General features: G+C 34.9%; 1 protein-coding gene across 4 annotated transcripts in view; it reads left to right on the top strand.

The window, feature by feature from the left end:
* The window catches only part of LOC128985850 (paired box protein Pax-6-like), an 86,686-nt gene that overhangs the window by 32,804 nt on the left and 35,515 nt on the right, over positions 1 to 18,367 (top strand). For all 4 annotated transcript variants that reach the window (XM_054405793.1, XM_054405792.1, XM_054405791.1 and 1 more), the window contains 2 exons: positions 15,091 to 15,239; positions 15,843 to 15,940. In XM_054405793.1, coding sequence (XP_054261768.1) covers positions 15,091 to 15,239; positions 15,843 to 15,940 — 247 coding nt within the window. The remainder of the gene's footprint in view (positions 1 to 15,090; positions 15,240 to 15,842; positions 15,941 to 18,367) is intronic.

Raw genomic sequence — 18,367 nt, 5'->3', positions numbered from 1 at the left:
TAAAAAGTCTTTAAAACTGAAAAATTCGAATACTCGTCATTTTTAGAGTGGCTGTAATAGATGCTGCCTGTAACAATATCACTATATTTGTGAACATTGATGAGATAGATGCATTCCCTATACACCCTCTAGTGAAAATATAGGAACGTTAACCCTAGTATGTGTTTGCATAAAATTGTACATAACATAAAATTCAAGTTTTAAAATTAATACAATGATACATTTTAAAGTATAAAATCGAAAAATAAACGAACTAATGAATCGGAAAACTTTGGGATGAATTATTTGTTAGCTATAATAGCTATACGCGTAAACATATAAACACTGGAATGAAAATCAATTAAACTGAGTAAATAAAACCAAGATCCAGTAAACATGGACACTTTGAATATATTATATAAATTATTTAAAAAAGTCAGTTCTCGAAAACCAAAAGTGAGAGTATTGCCATTCGGTACTACAATAAGTAGGTAACGAACGACCATCGATATATAACTACAAATAAAGATAAATTTAAACTACAAACTACAAAGTAAGAAGAAAAGTTATAAACTAAAATAAATTGTAGTTGTATATCCATGGTACCGACCAGCGTAAGATAATGTAGACTATATACACCTTCAAAGGTGTTAGCGGTTCGGAATATCTATACTTATTTAGGCAGGTTTTTTGTGACAATTACTCCTCCGAAACTACTGAACCGATACATGTTCTCGGTGTCAATGGAAAGAGCGTAAGTTGTGCAGGAAACTTTCTTTTTAGGGAAATATATAGAGGGTGAGGCCCTGGGGCACTTTAGTTTCGCATTTCTCCATAAGATTAACATGGGAAACAAATATTGTTATGAAACTCCAGCTGTTGTCAGAAATTAAAAGTGAGAAGAAGACAAGTAGTCCAGTCAATAAAGGGTTTGTAGAGGACATGGAGAGGGGGAAATTTTTTTTCTGCGGGAATGTGTTCGGGGTAGTTAGAAGGTAAAAATACCAAAAGTCCCCGCCCCTGGCCCTGCTGCTTCAGCGGGGGGAGGGGGGGAAAGACCCCATTTTTTAGTTTTTTACTTCTACACTGAAAACCGTGCATCGTACGGGAAAAATGTAAATTATAAAAAGAAAGATGATAAAATTCTCTACAAGAATGGTTATATTCATTTCTTATGTATATGCATTAGTTTTCAAGATATTCTCAAAATAAGATAAAAATTATTTTCTAAATTGATTTTTCAGACGTTTTTTAAAAATAAATTTATATAATCGATTAGCCTGCTGTTGTTTTACATTAATAAGGATAGAAAACAGGTTTTGGAGCACAAACCTATATAATATAATATATCCATCGTATATATTGTGTTAAAAATAGTGTATATAAATTTAAATAAGTTTTGTATATTTGTCATGGAAACAAGTAATTTTGGCATAATTATTACACTAAAAATTAAAAAGATTATGTTTGCAGCTACATTTGTCCAGGTTTATTTATAACAACTACCGAAACCATGACTTTTAATACTATTGTTCGTGATCTGACTCACTTGGGACGAGAGGGTCCGACTTCTGTCCCAGAAACAGGTCCCATCTGGAACTGGAACTGAGAACCACCATCTAGGACATCTCCATCATTCAATTCTTGTTGATTAGACTCAATATTGGCTATCGAAGTGATAATGCGGTGTAGGCCTATATATTCTTCATCTTCCTCATTCATCAGAATGGGCATTCCATGTAAAAAGTTCCCTTAGCAGTTCTGGGATAACGGCCAATGAGGAACAATTAATGGACATTTCATTGCATGCACATCTTTTATTGCTACAACCTTTAGTATATTTGCAAAAAAAACATTCTCAACACTTCTCGTGGGTTAGGAGGTTCATTGGTTAAAAATGGGAACAGATTACCTTTTTGCGCTCCCAACCCCACATTTATGAGGGTAGTTGGTAGTTGGTTTTCCAAACAGAGTTGTCCTTGATGAAATGATACAAATGATGAAATGTCATATATTTCTAAACTGACAGCAATGTTTTAAAATCACCCACTCTTCCCTGAAACTCAAGACATTATGGCAATAGCATCTGGTAGGAGATGAATCCGTTAACTGTTACGATGCTCTATTACGTGGTCAGCAAGTAATTAATCAAATGGTAATCATTTTCGGACAACAAGCTTTCACGGGAAAATATGGCTCTCCCTTTGTCTTCTGTGAGTTCAACCATTGATATTGCAATGATTAAAACGTTGTAGCAAAACCTTTAATGTTTCAAAGGATTTGTATAAGTTAAAAAAAGTTATCAAGATTTAAAGGATTGTTACGATTTGAACTTGCTCCATTTCCCTTTATTTATTGAGAGTAGTATGATAAAGACCAAAAAGGCTGCTCTGTTCAATACCATAGCAATCAAAAAACAGCACGAATATGGCAGACCAAGAAAGACGCTACAGATTGAAAAAAGTCAGTAGCAGTGGCGGTCCCAGCATTTAATTTGGAAGTTAAAGCATAATAATAACGTATAGTTTTATAGTATTTCAGCTCTAAAATATCTTCAAGCTACTAGTATTTATGTTAGGTTATAAAATATTTTGGAGAGGCTACACCCCCCCCCCCCACACCAAGGACCGCCACTGGTCAGTAAGTATTCATTTGAACAGCGACACCGAAATTATAGTAACCAGGAACAGTTAATCTCTTAACCAAGGTTTTTGCAAATGTACTAAAGATTATAACAGTGTCACATGCAAAATTTGTGCATGCAAGAAAAAGTCCAATTGTTCCCCGTTATGCCAGAACTGCTAAGGGAACTTTTTACATGGAATGCCCATTCTGATGAATGAGGAAGATGAAGAATATATAGGCCTACACCACATTATCACTTCGATAGCCAATATTGAGTCTAATCAACAAGAATTGAATGATGGAGATGTCCTAGATGGTGGTTCTCAGTTCCAGTTCCAGATGGCACCTGTTTCTGGGACAGAAGTCGGACCCTCCCGATCTCGTCCCAAGTGAGTCAGATCACGAACAATAGTATTAAAAGTCTTGGTTTCGGTAGTTGTTATAAATAAACCTGGACAAATGTAGCTGCAAAAATAATCTTTTTAATTTTTAGTGTAATAATTATGCCAAAATTACTTGTTTCCATGACAAATATACAAAACTTATTTAAATTTATATTAACTATTTTTAACACAATATATACGATGGATATATTATATTATATAGGTTTGTGCTCCAAAACCTGTTTTCTATCCTTATTAATGTAAAACAACAGCAGGCTAATCGATTATATGAATTTATTTTAAAAAAACGTCTGAAAAATTAATTTAGAAAATAATTTTTATCTTATTTTGAGAATATTTTGAAAACTAATGCATATACTTAAGAAATGAATATAACCATTCTTGTAGAGAATTTTATCATCTTTCTTTTTATAATTTACATTTTTCCCGTACGATGCACGGTTTTCAGTGTAGAAGTAAAAAACTAAAAAATGGGGTCTTTCCACCCCTCCCCCCGCTGAAGCAGCAGGGCCAGGGGCGGGGACTTTTGGTATTTTTACCTTCTAACTACCCCGAACACATTCCCGCAGAAAAAAAATTTCCCCCTCTCCATGTCCTCTACACCCCTCTTTTGAGCCTTCATTGACTGGACTAAAGTCAATAAGTTTGCTAATTTAACAGTTAGTTTGCTACAAACATTTACTTACTTAATTGAAATGAAATAGTTACTATTTGAATTTGGGTTGGCGTAAATATTACAATGGAAAAAAACGAGAGAGCCTGGATAAATTGATATACTAAAAAGAAAACTGAATTAACCCTTAACATTACTTACTGAATTAACATTGCTTGGTAATCATTGAAAGAGACAATTTGCAAACTATGGAAACATAGGAAAGTCATAGAACACCACCAAGGGGAAGAAATAGAAATAATGTGTGTGTGTTTTTTTTTTTAATTAGGTATTATGGACAACCTAATTCAGCTATGAGTAAGAATATTTGTGGAAAACACTAAAAAACAAAATCAGCTTTTGAATAATAATAAGATATTTACAAGAAATGTTGATTATATCGATCTGTTATGTACATCTTGAGTATTCCATAATCTTTGAGTCGAATCTTTTCAAGTCACCAAAAATTATGACTGTTATTCGTTTTAAAATAACGCCTTGTAATACTTAGCAATTGCTCGATTTCGAGCAACAGGGACACTAGTCTTTATATAAATACCAACAATTTATGTAGTTTAAATAAATTATGAGTGAACTTTTTAAATAATTGTTTGTACATCCCAGGAATTCGACTGCCACTTTAAGGTCCTGACCAATTAAAATTAGCGAGTACGAATAAAATTTACCATAAGGATATTTGACTGAAAAAGTGAGCAAAAAGTTATTAAAAAGTGGCATTGACGACCATTGTTAATACATTAATTCAGCACGGGTGGGGTACAGTTCCCCAGAGAACGTATGATATATTATCGGATTAATATAAATATAAATACAGTACATCCATTATGATCCGGTTCAATATGAACTTCGCATTGCATTTTTTTACCATATGATATAAATAAAAAAATTACAGAAACATTTGATAAAGTTGTATCTTTATTTGATTCTTAGTTTTATTTTAAATTTGTACAACAAAAAATGGAAGAAGCTATACATTTTCTAACCGCATTCGTTAATTATATCACCTAAACAATTATATTGTAGAAAAGATATATTCAACCTTGATTCAACCGAATCAAAATCGATATATTGATATTTAAACCGATTTTAAATCGTAGGTTCTCTGCGGAACTGTACCCCACAGGTGTTGAGGCCTAGAACCTGTATATTATTACACGCTTCCAACCACAAATGTATATTTTACAATAACGACATGGCCACCACAATCATACAAAGAATTATCTCTGCGTTGGAGTGTTCCTCCAATAGACGCTAAGCAGTATGCTTCCTTAGGAAATCACTGATAAACAGAATCCAGCTTTAATAAAGGGATTAAAAATTGAAATGGCGTGTTATGAACGGAAGAAGTAGCAGCAACAGAGGGGTTGGGGGTGTAACGCCTGCAAGGGGTGCATACTGATCACCCAACCTCTGCATCTCACATTATGTGGCTGTTGGGGAAAATAGCCTCAGCACCTCAGCACCTCGGTCACATAGGGCTTCTTATGTCGTCTTTGGCTATACTGTACATAATTCAATTTTCATGAAATTCCGTATTATATAAAAAATACGTTATATTATTTAATTAGGTAAAAAATAGCGAGGAAATCATGATCGTCTGTAGCTGTGCTAAACATATATGCTTTTTAACTACCAGTAACAATTAATTAAATTTAAAATGCTTTTCGGATGTTTCGTAATGCATTGGAATTGAGGGTCCTATGAGTGTTTGTGTTTTTATTGAAAGGGAAAATATACTTTAACTAACAATTTAAGTGAAATTTGGTTCATCCTATTATATGTCGCTTAGTTTAGTTAGATATGGCTGAATGGTCATTGACTATATTTTACATAAAAAGTTATCCCTTACATCATCACCGTGCAGCACTGATGGATCAGCTAAAGCTTATTTCAAATATTTTTGCGTCCTGAAAATATAAAGTTCAGAAAATTGTTTATTATTTATTTATTATTTTAACCTAATGAAACCTTATGAAAGACCAAACTGTAAAATACTGTAAAACCTACCCTTAAGTAGATGAAAACAATACAACACACTCAACTATAACAGACGGATGGTGAGTCTATTACAGTATCTCAAACCCATGGTTGTTGAAGGTGGTTTGCTTTTTGTATTTGTGTAACCACTTTCTTTCAACTATGTAAATCGTGCTGATCCCTGAATATAAATACATAAAATAACATACAAAACTCTTTTCACAATTATTCAATGAAAACAAAATCAATTAATATGCAGCAAAGTCGATGTGAACGTATTGACATTGTATTATATTGTATAAACCCGTGGCACGCTGTGGGGACTGTGGCAAGAGTTAACACATGTTACCTCGGTAAAGATTGATGGATCTCCATATAACAGCAACTCGCGCGCTGAACACTTCGGCTAACTCAGCACATTTACCCTGCCGGGGGGTTATGTGAGTTGAAAGAATATTATGGTAAATTACACTAATTGTCAACCCATGGTGTAGGTTTTAGGCGTCAGAGATCTCTGATTCTTTTGTTTCTCCGTTGTATCTATCTGTTGATCTCTGTTGTTTTTTTTGCTCAGAGAATTATCTTCTTCATCTTATGTGGGCATTTGTGGTGAACCATATAGCTAGATGATATCATTTTGTGATTGGAAATATTCGATCCCGGACCTTCCCGGCAAAATAACGGATTAACTACTTCGAATTAAAAACATGTAAAATCATGCTACTGTATTGACTTATAGTGAATGTGGATTTATCATCCTATAAAATTTGGACTTTGTTTTTGAGATGTTTCGTGTTATTAAGTTTAATGGCCCACTAATGTCGACTACTAAAATGTTTTTTTATATACATAATTTATTTATTATTATATTGATATTTCTTTTTTATCTTGAGTATTCTATATGATATAACTGTTTTGTTACCAGAAGAAAAGCTTTCAAATTTGAGCATTTCATTCTGGTTAACAGTTTGAACAATAAGTTAAATTACAAGAACTAAAAAATAAACAACTAAATAATACTCTCCACAAAAACTAAGCGAAACTAACCCTTAAAATTGTCTTTAGCTGATACCTTTGACTATTAATACAACTTCTGTATCCAATAGTCAATGATGATACATACAAATGGTAATCATGTTTACCGAATAATGGTATCGATACATCAGATATTAAACATATAAGGATTAATCATTTTATTTTGTGTTTCATCCTATTAACAAAATTTTTAAATTTGTATGGGGATTTCAGTTTAAGGCGAAAAAGGGAAAACGTACATACAGTTCCCAATTATGTTTGTCACTCTTCTGGACTTTTGTATTTTTTTCTCCACACAGTAGAAACACATGCGGCATACTCTCAAAAGGGAAGAGATTCCTCTTACGGAAATCGGACGCAAATGAAGGTGTCAAAGTGGGCCGGGGTGCGGCGCCCGGAGCCCATAAAAAGCCCCAGGGGAGAGCACCCAGTGTCGTCATTAGTCCGGTAAAGTGGGGGAGGGGAGGGGGTACATATATCGGTGCTAATTTTTATTTCATGCGCTCAACCCTTCTTCTGGCCATTTGGCAGAGATAATGTAGATACAGCGGACTTATGCCGGGCTGTTTACACGCTGCTATATTCATTACTGTGTTTTGCGTCCTCGTCCATAAATCCAACCGGACGTCTGATATTACTAGTAGGGGGCGATTGAGGTGAATTACCGTTCAGACCATTCATGATTTATCCCCAGTGATGAGTATATTTACAGCTGGACCTTTGGCTACGGGTACTCTCCTGCATTGAGAATGTTATTGATGTTGCGGGTTATACTAATAGTTAATATTCAGTTTACAATTCTTTCAACAATGTTTATTCGGTTCTTTGAATGAAATATCTTGTAAACATTTCTGAAATCACACTTTGGAAAGTAGATTAATATTTTCAACATTAAAAAAGAATAATATTTGTTTAGATATTTTCCAAGTCTATCAAATAGTTTGTCACTTATTAGTAAAATGTTGCGATGAAAGAATCCGCATTTAGGTTAATTATTTGTTTGCATCATCGATATAAATAGAAACATTAAATCAAGCAACCAAAAAACTGCTTTTCGCATTTCATTTGGAAACTAATGTTTGCAAGAGAATACTATTAGTTTTATTTTAATATTAGACAACTATTTTAGATCATAGTTTGAAAGAAATATTCTTTATTATGTTCTATTATCATACGTCATGTTATCAAAATTCAAGGGCAGGAAAAGTTGTGTTCCAACCGGATAACTTCAAACTATATTTACCTAAGGACTAATTAAAAAAAAGAATATAACTGTCTACTGTTCGTATTTTTTTTATTGTTTTACTCTAAAATTTTTTATTATTGACTTGAATCTTAAGACATTTAAATATAGAACGCGATTTAAAACATTTTCACTGAATGAGTAAATTTACAGTTTTGTTTGTAAATTCCCAAATAGTTGTCTTGTACAATTTCTACAAGTATAGGAAATGTTTTCGCATGCCACCGATGGATGTTAACAGCTTTTGAAATGTATTAAATGTTATTTAACCGGCATGTTGCTTATTATTATTAATTTTAGTTTGAATAATATGTTTATATTTCAGGACTGTTTATGATTATATGACTAAATAATGAAAGGATTCAATACACCCTCTTCCTGATGCAGGGTGTAATTTAGGTAGTTGCTGATAATAAAGTGCTAAAATAAGTGCACTTATAGTAAAGTTGTAAATTTGGAATTGTGTTTACAATACAGTGATGTAAATCGTATACAGTTCCGTGTATTTCATGTACATTGTAACAAGCTACCGAGAACTTGTCATATATCGATAAGATGCGTCTGGCTAAAATTAATAGAGGACAACGATTTTGAGAATTACAAATTCATAACGGGTGTTCTCTATGTTTTGTTAGCCTAACAAAACATTATACTTTTAACTGTAAATATGCATCGTATAATACCCCAAACAATTAGTCACCAAACAACTAAATAATCTTCATTTGCGATCACGGCCTCTTTCCTGGAACATGGAAAAGTTTCAACTATAAGTCACTCCAGCATATTAAGATTTTCACTGTATTTTTACATCGAGCACATAGCCTAAAGAGGGTGATGTGCGAGGGTAGTTCCCAGATCGGCCACGGAGGCGGGAGAGCGCTGGTGTCGTTGCTGAGCGACCAGCATCAGGAATTCTCTAATTGAAAGCTATAACAATCGCCCACCAGGGAATATTAAAAACTGATGTGCGGCTGGAATGCGGCCTTAAGCACTCCCCTGAGTTCATATCGCCCCGTGTATTAGCGCCTTCGTCCTCTATTGTTGTGAACCCCCAACTCCAATATGTTTACAAGAGGAGTCGCTTTTCCAATAGTTTTTATTGCACCTTTAAAGTACCATCGATTGTTTTAGCTGTTTTAATAGAATCAAGGTAGATTTTATTACTATAAATCAAATAATGTATTTGCAATCTTAATTTATGCACAATTTAAGAAAAAACTCACTTAAGTACTCAGAAGCTCATTATTATGTATTTATATTGTTATCATAATTTATTCAGTTTGGTTTTCAATTGTTGGTGAAGTTATAAGAGCTATTGAAGCTCTAGTTCTTTTCTTCCATATTTACTCTTTATTTACACTACCCATCAAAAAATGAATCAAACCATAACTTGGATACTTAGCTTATTTCACATGCATTTTAAGAATTCATCTGTTTTGGTAACTTCAATACGGTAATAAAACGTCCGTTTACCAATCAAGAGGTATACTATATGTGTTTATGGTTTCTAAAAAATGTCGCACCGAATTTGTGCTATGTTATCAACATATGTATATTGTAGTAATCTTCTGCTGAAGACTGTAATTTAAAAGCACATACACATTGATGTACTTCCATTAAACTCGAGTATTGATTGTAAATTATTCGCAACGAATAAACTTAATGATTATAACGAATGTCTCACGATTCCATCACCTGACAGCTGACAACACATGTGGCGAGGTAGACAATACTTGCCAGGTCTGGCTAATCAGGTCAAATCAGTGTATAATCCGACGACGAGGCTCATGTATTATGGAGCGAGAGGCCATTTCTTCCCTCCACAACTGGACTTGTCTTCCCTCCTTTTCTTGCGTCGTCCAGGACTTCAGGTGTTTGCGACGGGTAACTGTAAAATTCGGATACAAAACTGCACAGATTAAATATACTATTTATGAATTAGTTACTCTTGTAGATGAACTGAAGGAAATGTTATGGCATTTTTTCTGTTTGGCTTATGTCAAGTCTGTTATAAGTTTCGAATTTATTTCTTGCAATTTTACCTATTTATGAAACTATATCAACCTCAAAAAACTTTATCTTTGTAAGCTATTGCTTGTTTTTTGGTATTTCCTAACATATTAATGACATGTGCTGCAAACGTGAACCCTAAAATACAAAGATAAACATTTAGTTGCCATTTGCATTATTTAGGCTCGCCATACATAAAAAAACAATCTTTACATTTTTCAATGGGATGACAAGTTGTTTTCATCATCCATATTCAATGATAGTATTTAAAACCACCTGCAGTATTTTAGTACTTTTATTCACTCCGATAAACAATTCTCTCGAAACATCTCAATACAAATTTAAAACTGATAAGTAAACAATATATTATGTAGGCCTACCATTGAAAATATATATATACAAAGTATACACGTGGTACTTATTAAATATAATACATAGTTCATACACACTTGATACTATCGGAAACATGCGAGGTGGAGAATGTGTAAATGTAAGATAAATATCTAGGGACTTGCATATAAATGCATTGTTTTGATGCTCTTGTAAAATTATTACTGCTTGGCTGAAATCACGATCACATGATATGAAATAGTATATTTCGTACCTAGGGCCGAAGATGAGGTTTTGCCGGCTCGAGATCGTTTTTAAGTTCGAGACGGAGTCGAGAACTGAAATCGATCGAGAGCTGCAAAACCATTTCGGTCCGTGGTACGAACGCTATTTTTCACCACACTATACACTATTACCACTATTCACCACTATAGTAATGCACACTGATAGTCAACACAACTACAACTTTAAGGTTATGTGAGGAAATAATTTGAGGAATCAGCAAAAAAAAAAAAAAATAGTTGCTAGGCAACGGTGACAATTACACAATTCTATTGCAATGCTATGGATTTTGATTGTGTATTTAAAAAGCATTCATGTTTTAAGTAAGTAAGCGGACAGCTGATTTTGCGGCCCCGGGCTGTAAAAACCTGCTCGGTCCCCAAATTACGATGACAGCTGGCATGGCCAGCAAAACGTAACTTTCAGCCACCAATTACTGTATGTAATACAGCCAAAAACATCATAGTGTGGTGAAAAACATCTTTGTTAAACAGTACATTGACTTTAGACTGCCTAAAGGCGTTTAATCACGTGGCAAAATCCGGAATGTATCATATGTCATTCATATGTCGGTATACATTTCTAAGTGTGAGAGTTACTTTTGGGTTTGGAGGCCATAACCCAAATGACAATAAGACATTTGTGAATAAATCCTTTACTGTTTCTTAATAGTTTAAAATTTAGTAAGAGGACCTTTTACACAACAAAATATCAAAACACACAAGTATTACCCGTAAACACATACTTATAGCGTTACCGGTTTTTATTGTAAAATCACGTTGACATTGCCTTTTTCTTATCCATATGAAAAGTGTAAAAGTCCATCACCACCTTGGTTACTTGCACTCTACGTACTACCTTTGACCAATGGTACTACGTGGTCCTGGCCGTGGTTTACAGTGTCAGCCCAATACATGATTTGATCAACACCACACTTCACACAGTCTGGGGCTGAGGGTGTATCTCATACATTATTTAGTCAACGTTCTGTGGGTCTACATCCCTACCTCGTGTCTGCAAGGTCACCTTTAGCATTCAGCATTCATCAACTTATGACCAAAACTTACTGCTTATGATGTGGGGTAGTTTACTCTTAAGTGTACAAACCATTTTAATTGTGTATTATGTCCTCCAATTGATTGCATATGTACTTCAGCTCTCTATACTGTATTTTAAATAAAAACACAGTAATTGTTGTTGTATACGAATTCTTCCTATAGTTACGTGAAACAAGAACCGTGTAGTTTGGGAAGAGCCTTATGTGTTCCAATTGGTAATAAAACCATTTATTAGTAGGGTATTTTTCCTTTTGAAATGGGGATTAATGTAATTGATTGTTATCAAGATCAAATCCCTAATCATCCGGCAGTTTGCATTGGACAAGACAGTCAAGAACTACACTATCTGCTCTGCGTTCTCCACCCGATGCGGAGTACGGGCAAAACAACTAGTTTGTTTGATGTTTAATCATTAGACCACTTGTAGAAATGTAAACTTTTAGTTTTGTTTGAAACATGCAAGTGTAGGGGGTTTTCAGTTGTACAAAGGTGGACACAGTGACTGGTGGTCTGTCTAGGTGAGAGACCTCTAATCCCTCAGTACTGTATATATCAGACGACTCATGTATAATGTAGACCTACCTTCACCACTCGCCACTCTCCGCACTCCTTTCGACACTTATTCTTTATGTGCAAGTTAAAATTTGTTTTTCATCCAAATTAACACTTAATGTTTAAATAAATACATTGTAGAAACCAACATACGGTCGAATCTCGATAACAAATTTTATTTTCAAATACTCAAAACTCTATACCACCTAATGTTCTTTCAGACCTCAGTAAGAAGACAATTTCAAGTAAAAGTCTTATTTATTCATATTCATTGAAGACTTGTTATCGAGGTTCTTTTCGAACGTTAGCGAATGCTTCGATAGTGAAAACTATTATAATTACCAGTAGTTCGATTTTTTCCGTTAAATAATCAATCCTAAGCATTCGCCAAACATATAGTACTTTACTACATATTGTATGGCTTGTAACGCAACATCCAGAGAAGTAAGGAACCTTACTTCGTATGGTAACCATAATGCTTTTAAAATCACAATGTAAAACCTAGCCTAATCAGACATCAACTATACATCGTGTAATGTCATAGTGAATTCTAAGAGTTTTTATTGTGAAGAAATAGTTAATGAAGGACGCCGGTTCGATCCTTGAAGTAGTCAATAGCTTATTGACGGAAGTACTGTAGTGCAAATATGTCTGATCTTTGGGCTTTTAATAATACAAATTGTACATTTCTTACACTGTAAAAAAGCGTGTTAGAAGATTTGAGACAATTTCCAAGTTGGCCCCAGAGTGTAGTCGGTGTGTGTGGTCATACATGTAGGGTAGGTGTGGGGCGGTCAATCCAGCAAACGAGGTCACTTTAGTTGGTTACCCCCCTCCCCCCGCAATAAGACCCCTCTGTGTCCTTGATAAATCCCCTGATAGCGCCGCGGCCGTCAATCTCAAAACATTGTTTGCCTTTGGATTTGTTTTCAGTGGCCTCGGGGTTATAATTTGTTCGAATGCTAATTCATCCGACAATTGTCAACAGTTAGATTTTATCGTATGGGCGGATTGGTATAGGCTAAAAATGAATGGCTGAGTGGGGTTGGGAAGTTTGAATACCTCTATATTTTATAGCTATTTAAATGCATGATTATTTTTATTTAAAAATAATACATTTTTTATTTCATTTTCCTTATTTCAAACGCAGTTTAAATTGACCCTCATGGTCATGGTGATACATAATCTGTATCACATTATGTCCTGTTGCTAAATACATTCATAGAATAATAATTTGAGTACATGCAAAGTGATCATTCTAATTTATCTATTTTCGCACGTCAACTTGTAAACAATATTACCAACTCTACTGAAATACTAGCATCAGATAACGTATAAAACAGGTTATAGACCAGTATTATCAATATTTTTAATATTTTTTAACATGTTGACTATAAGCTTTGATATATATTTCCTGGGATAAATTCTCTTTTAAAAATACACAGCATTATCTGGAGCGACTGAGATTGAGATCGTCAACTCTCGAGTCGTAATAGTCATAGTAACAAGATCATGGAATATACCGTTCCTTATAACAGACATAGAACTACTAAAGTATTGACATAAAAAATATATTAAAACCTTAGTTATATCCAAACCTCCTCTCTAAAGGAACTTCTCCCCCAGCTAAACACGTTACTTCTATATTTTTAATTATCATTAGCTCGCAATTAGAAACAGACAACAGTTCTTAGATTAAACGAGTTTAAATGACAGATTGCCCATTACGCCCCCTAAGTACGCAGTGATCGGCCGCGTTGGTGGGCCAGAACAGCCAGAATCAGAGAACATACGGCGCTGCCGAGGGGGTGAAAAATGCTAATATTTTTAAAAACAAGAGAGCGGCGACGCGGGAGGCGTCTCGACGGGGGAAAGGAGCGAGTAATTACAAAATGCAATGAAAATGATATTTTCCGCGCGAGATTAAAGAAAGCAAAACAAAAAGCGGGTAAAAAAGCGCAGCAGAGTCGAGATCAGACAAAAGTACGGAACAATGCGAACGGCATAAAGGAGCACTATTGACATCTGTCGAACAAAATACGGCTCCAACTCGACTACAAGTGGGCCCTCGCCACTTGGCCGGCATTTATTATTTTATTGTGAAATCGACCCTTTTGATCGCAGGTATAACTGACTTTCCTAGGCCTGGTTGTTGTTTTATTAGGTCAGTTTAGAGGGTTTGGCAAACAGGGGTGTTCGAGTGGTAACTGATTTTTGTACAGAAAATACGGTTCGTTTGTGACGCATGGATCGTCGTACAGCATGTTTCATTTCTCATGTTGGGAACTAAACATTACTATATACATTCTTTTTAAATTTTAAACCTAGAACCGTAATACAAGCTACACGATAGCTTCAAAAAATGATTGGTTTCATTTATATTGGTCCATCTAAATTGGGGGTTTTAAATGTTTACCCTTAAAACTCTCAATTTTCATTACAACCATCGTGTAGAGCTTTAAAAACAAATAACTTTGTAAATTTGTACTTGTTTGTACAGTCAAACGTTATGGATAGAGTTAAAAGAACCGTACATTTAAAATTCCCGTGTTATTCTTCTGTTCTAGAGAACTGTTTATTTTTTTACAGATTCTTTAAGCTTCAATTACAATGAAACCCTTATCCAAATATATTTGTTCTAACTCGCTAAATACTTGATCTTGAAAAGCAGTATGTGGATTGTGGCCCAATTCTACGTACGTTTTAGTTAACACCTATTAATCATGAAATAAAAAATAATTTCTTCGGCTCTTCAGGGGGGTTGGTAGAATGTTTCTACTTTTTACATAGTAAAATGAATACTGCTCAGAAACAACAAAATATATATTTGCTAGACTAACTTGCAAGGCTCGGAACTCCACTTTGTATAGTTAATGATTTTAGTTAATGATTTATAATTACATTTTCGCTTTCCATTTACAGGTGTCTTCCATCAACAGGGTGCTGAGGAACCTGGCTGCCCAGAAGGAGGTTCAAGTCTCCTGCGCTGTCTCACCTTCAACTGACTCTGTGTATGACAAGCTGAGGTTACTCAACGGCCAAGCCTCGTCCTGGCCCAGACCAAACCCTTGGTAAGTTCACTACATTCAGTTACAACCCACAAATGGTATAAGTGCTTGGACAGCTCCTTCACTCGAGCCCTCGCCTTACCAAACTATCCTTCTACAATTCAACTAAACGATGTTTTGTTCTCTTTATTATCCAGCCTTGGGGAGTTCAGTCCAACAGTTCCTATGGTACCCAGTTCTTTTCCTCCAGCCCAGTTAGAGCCTTGCTTTTCCAACTTTCTTTCTGCAGATCCATGGTTCTTGGTCTCCCAATAATTCATCTTTAGGATTCGAAACCAGAGTTGGTATTACAACCATATCCTATAAAATCTTTGAATTGCCTAATAAAATTCATTGAGCTCCAACGGGATGCATACTAGGATCTTTCCAATGGTCCCTCTGCTTAGATAGCTCATTTGCTTATGTCTTCTACCTTAATTCTTCACCTGCACGATTCTTGGTGATTGATTTGCTAAAACTTACAAAATTGAATAATTCGCAACAAGATAATACGGCTTAAGGTTGTAGGTACTGTATTACAAATTGTATTGAGTGTCATTTTATTAACTAAGCTAGTTGTTAAATGTTGGTGCTCATTAATTACCACATCTATTCGCTTTCTTGCAGGTACCCCACCGCAGGTGGTAGTCCGTTCCCGCCACTTCAACCGCCCAGTGTAAGTCCGTCAATCATGACTGAACTGCCAGACCTACCCATCAAAAAAGGTAAATTTGGAAATTCAGTACATTGTTATTCATACTGTATGATAATATTTAAGTAAATAACAGCCCAATAAGATATTAAAAAAGGTCCTAAGCAATCGTTTTTGAATGCCAGAAAGCCTTTTGTACCATACTCGACGATTTAAAAATAACATATACATTATTTATGTTTAGTTTCAATGTAAACCATTTTTATATTATTTCAAACCAAAATACATTCACATGTAAATAATAAAACTTTAAAGTTTATTAAATTTCTTACAAAATCAAACGAGTTTTTCAACGGCATTGTCAAGTCTGTATGGAAAAAGTTTCTACAAAAAGAACAAACAATTTCCATTAAACAAGTAATAAACGGAATCTTTGAAAAGTTCAGTTTAATATTGAAAATATTAAAAAGTGTAAGAGTGGCTCTGTTCGCCTCGGGGGTTAAAAAAGGAAACATTGCAAACAAATTCATAAAGCTGCTTTACCTCGTTTATTCAATAAAAGAGGTAATATCGCTCAAACAAAAGTAGCGGCTTTCAAAAAGGAAGCGGGGCGTTTGGAAGGGGGTTGGCTTCCAAACACGGCGAAAGGATTACTCTTATACAACTTAGCTCTGTCCCTCTCCCCCCTTGCAACCTCCCTTGGATTACAAAACTTGGAGCGTAACGGCGGGCTCCTGATAAGGAAATGTCCGGAACTTTGGATCTTGCGTTTTGTATTCCAGACACTTGCAAGTCTTCACGGCTAGAGGCTTAGACAAACCTCCAACCGGGAAATTACTTTTAAAATACAGAGAATGAAAACAAGCTGTAGGATGCTGAAGATGGAAATGTTATGAAATGTATTTATTCTATTTTTCAAATATCGTAGAGGTTTATGTATATCCTTATTCAATTAGACAAGAGTGTGTTGAAACTGTTAATCATCCTACAACAGTCCTTGGTGTTGTTATTTCTCACCATAACAGAATATTGTTCTCGTGTGTTTACAAGGTTTTCCTTAAGGTTCACCAATTTCCTTAGAGATTGGCATTGAAATTCAGCAATCAATAAAGTTCACTACAAGGCGTTAGAATTATTTAAAGTTTTGACAACCAAAATGTGTCAATTTACTTTTATGATTTTGGTGTTCTCGTATGAAGTAAGTAATGTGTGTATCGCTAAAACTCAAGAGGTTTGTCCAACAAAAAGACATAATCCGTCTTCGAATATCTCAATAAATCACCAAAATAGTATAAAATAATGAATTGTGATTAATGTTATTTTTTTAAACAAAATCGTATTCAGTAATATTCATTAGGTTGATGTTCATCAAGGTGAATCAATGAAATTGTAATCCAAGATAGCATACAGTATCTGATCTAGGATTATGTTCAATTCCCAACCACAGACGCATACCTTTTACTTCGTACCATCGCAACAACAACTAAATCGGTCACAATTGTATACATTCACCATAGTACCTGTACAATATGTGGAGCTCAGTGTAGGCCTGTGTCTATACTACATACGAGGTCCTGTAGGACTGTAGGGGTAGTGTGGTGTACATTGTTGTCAGATACCCCATTCTACAGTACAATCCCGCGTCTGTGTAGGTTCCCAGGCAAACCACGTCCTGCTGAGCTCTAGAGGCTCGAGTGGGGAGAAAACGTAAATATCTAAACTTGTCCGTTAGTCTGGGGGGATGGATTGTGGGAGGAAGAAGTTAAGAAAGCATGCAAACATAATTTACATAGCTCTGAGATCGACACTCCAAGTTCAATTTTTACTTTCTCCCCCTATACCATATTATATGGAGAAGTATTGTTTTCGTCAAAATGTTCGATGAGTTTTGAGTGGATATCCGTTTTGGGTCCCCCTGGACCCAAAAAAGTGGTTTTCGAAGTAATGTATGTGTTATGGGAGAAAGTATGTGTCAGAAGGCTGATACCGTTTATTTTAATTAGTTCAGTAGATATAGTTCTTCAATTAAGAGAATGTTGTTAAAGGAGACGTTTGAGGAACATATAACTTTTACGAGCATACCTTGCGGTCCGAACCTGGTCATGACAACACCATCCTTGATGAAAACTGTATTGTTGGTTGTAGAACAACTCTCATGTGGGTCATATTGTAATTTTAACTGTTGCTAAATAAATATTCTTTTTAAATTCTTTTGTAAAAGATCGTCAATATCGAGCATAATTCGAAGTATCCGTTGAAGTAAACATATAAACTTAGAATCCTATTAAACAATCAATATAATTAATAAAACAATAGCTGAAAATCGATCGAAAAATTTTTCGCCATATCACTAAATTAATTTGTTTGTCACTCACATAAAGGGAATACGTGGGTAATTAATTTAGTATAGTACATCCTGCAAAAGAAGAGTTAATCCACAATATTCTCGATCAAAGGACTGTCAATGTAGTTATTTGACTCAGCGTATATTGTATTACCT

This window comes from Macrosteles quadrilineatus, unplaced genomic scaffold (genome assembly GCF_028750875.1).
Source record: "Macrosteles quadrilineatus isolate MER2022 unplaced genomic scaffold, UCM_ALF_1.0 Scaffold_2__2_contigs__length_208266976, whole genome shotgun sequence".
NCBI lineage: Eukaryota > Metazoa > Arthropoda > Insecta > Hemiptera > Cicadellidae > Macrosteles > Macrosteles quadrilineatus.
This window is presented reverse-complemented; position numbering and strand designations above follow the sequence as displayed.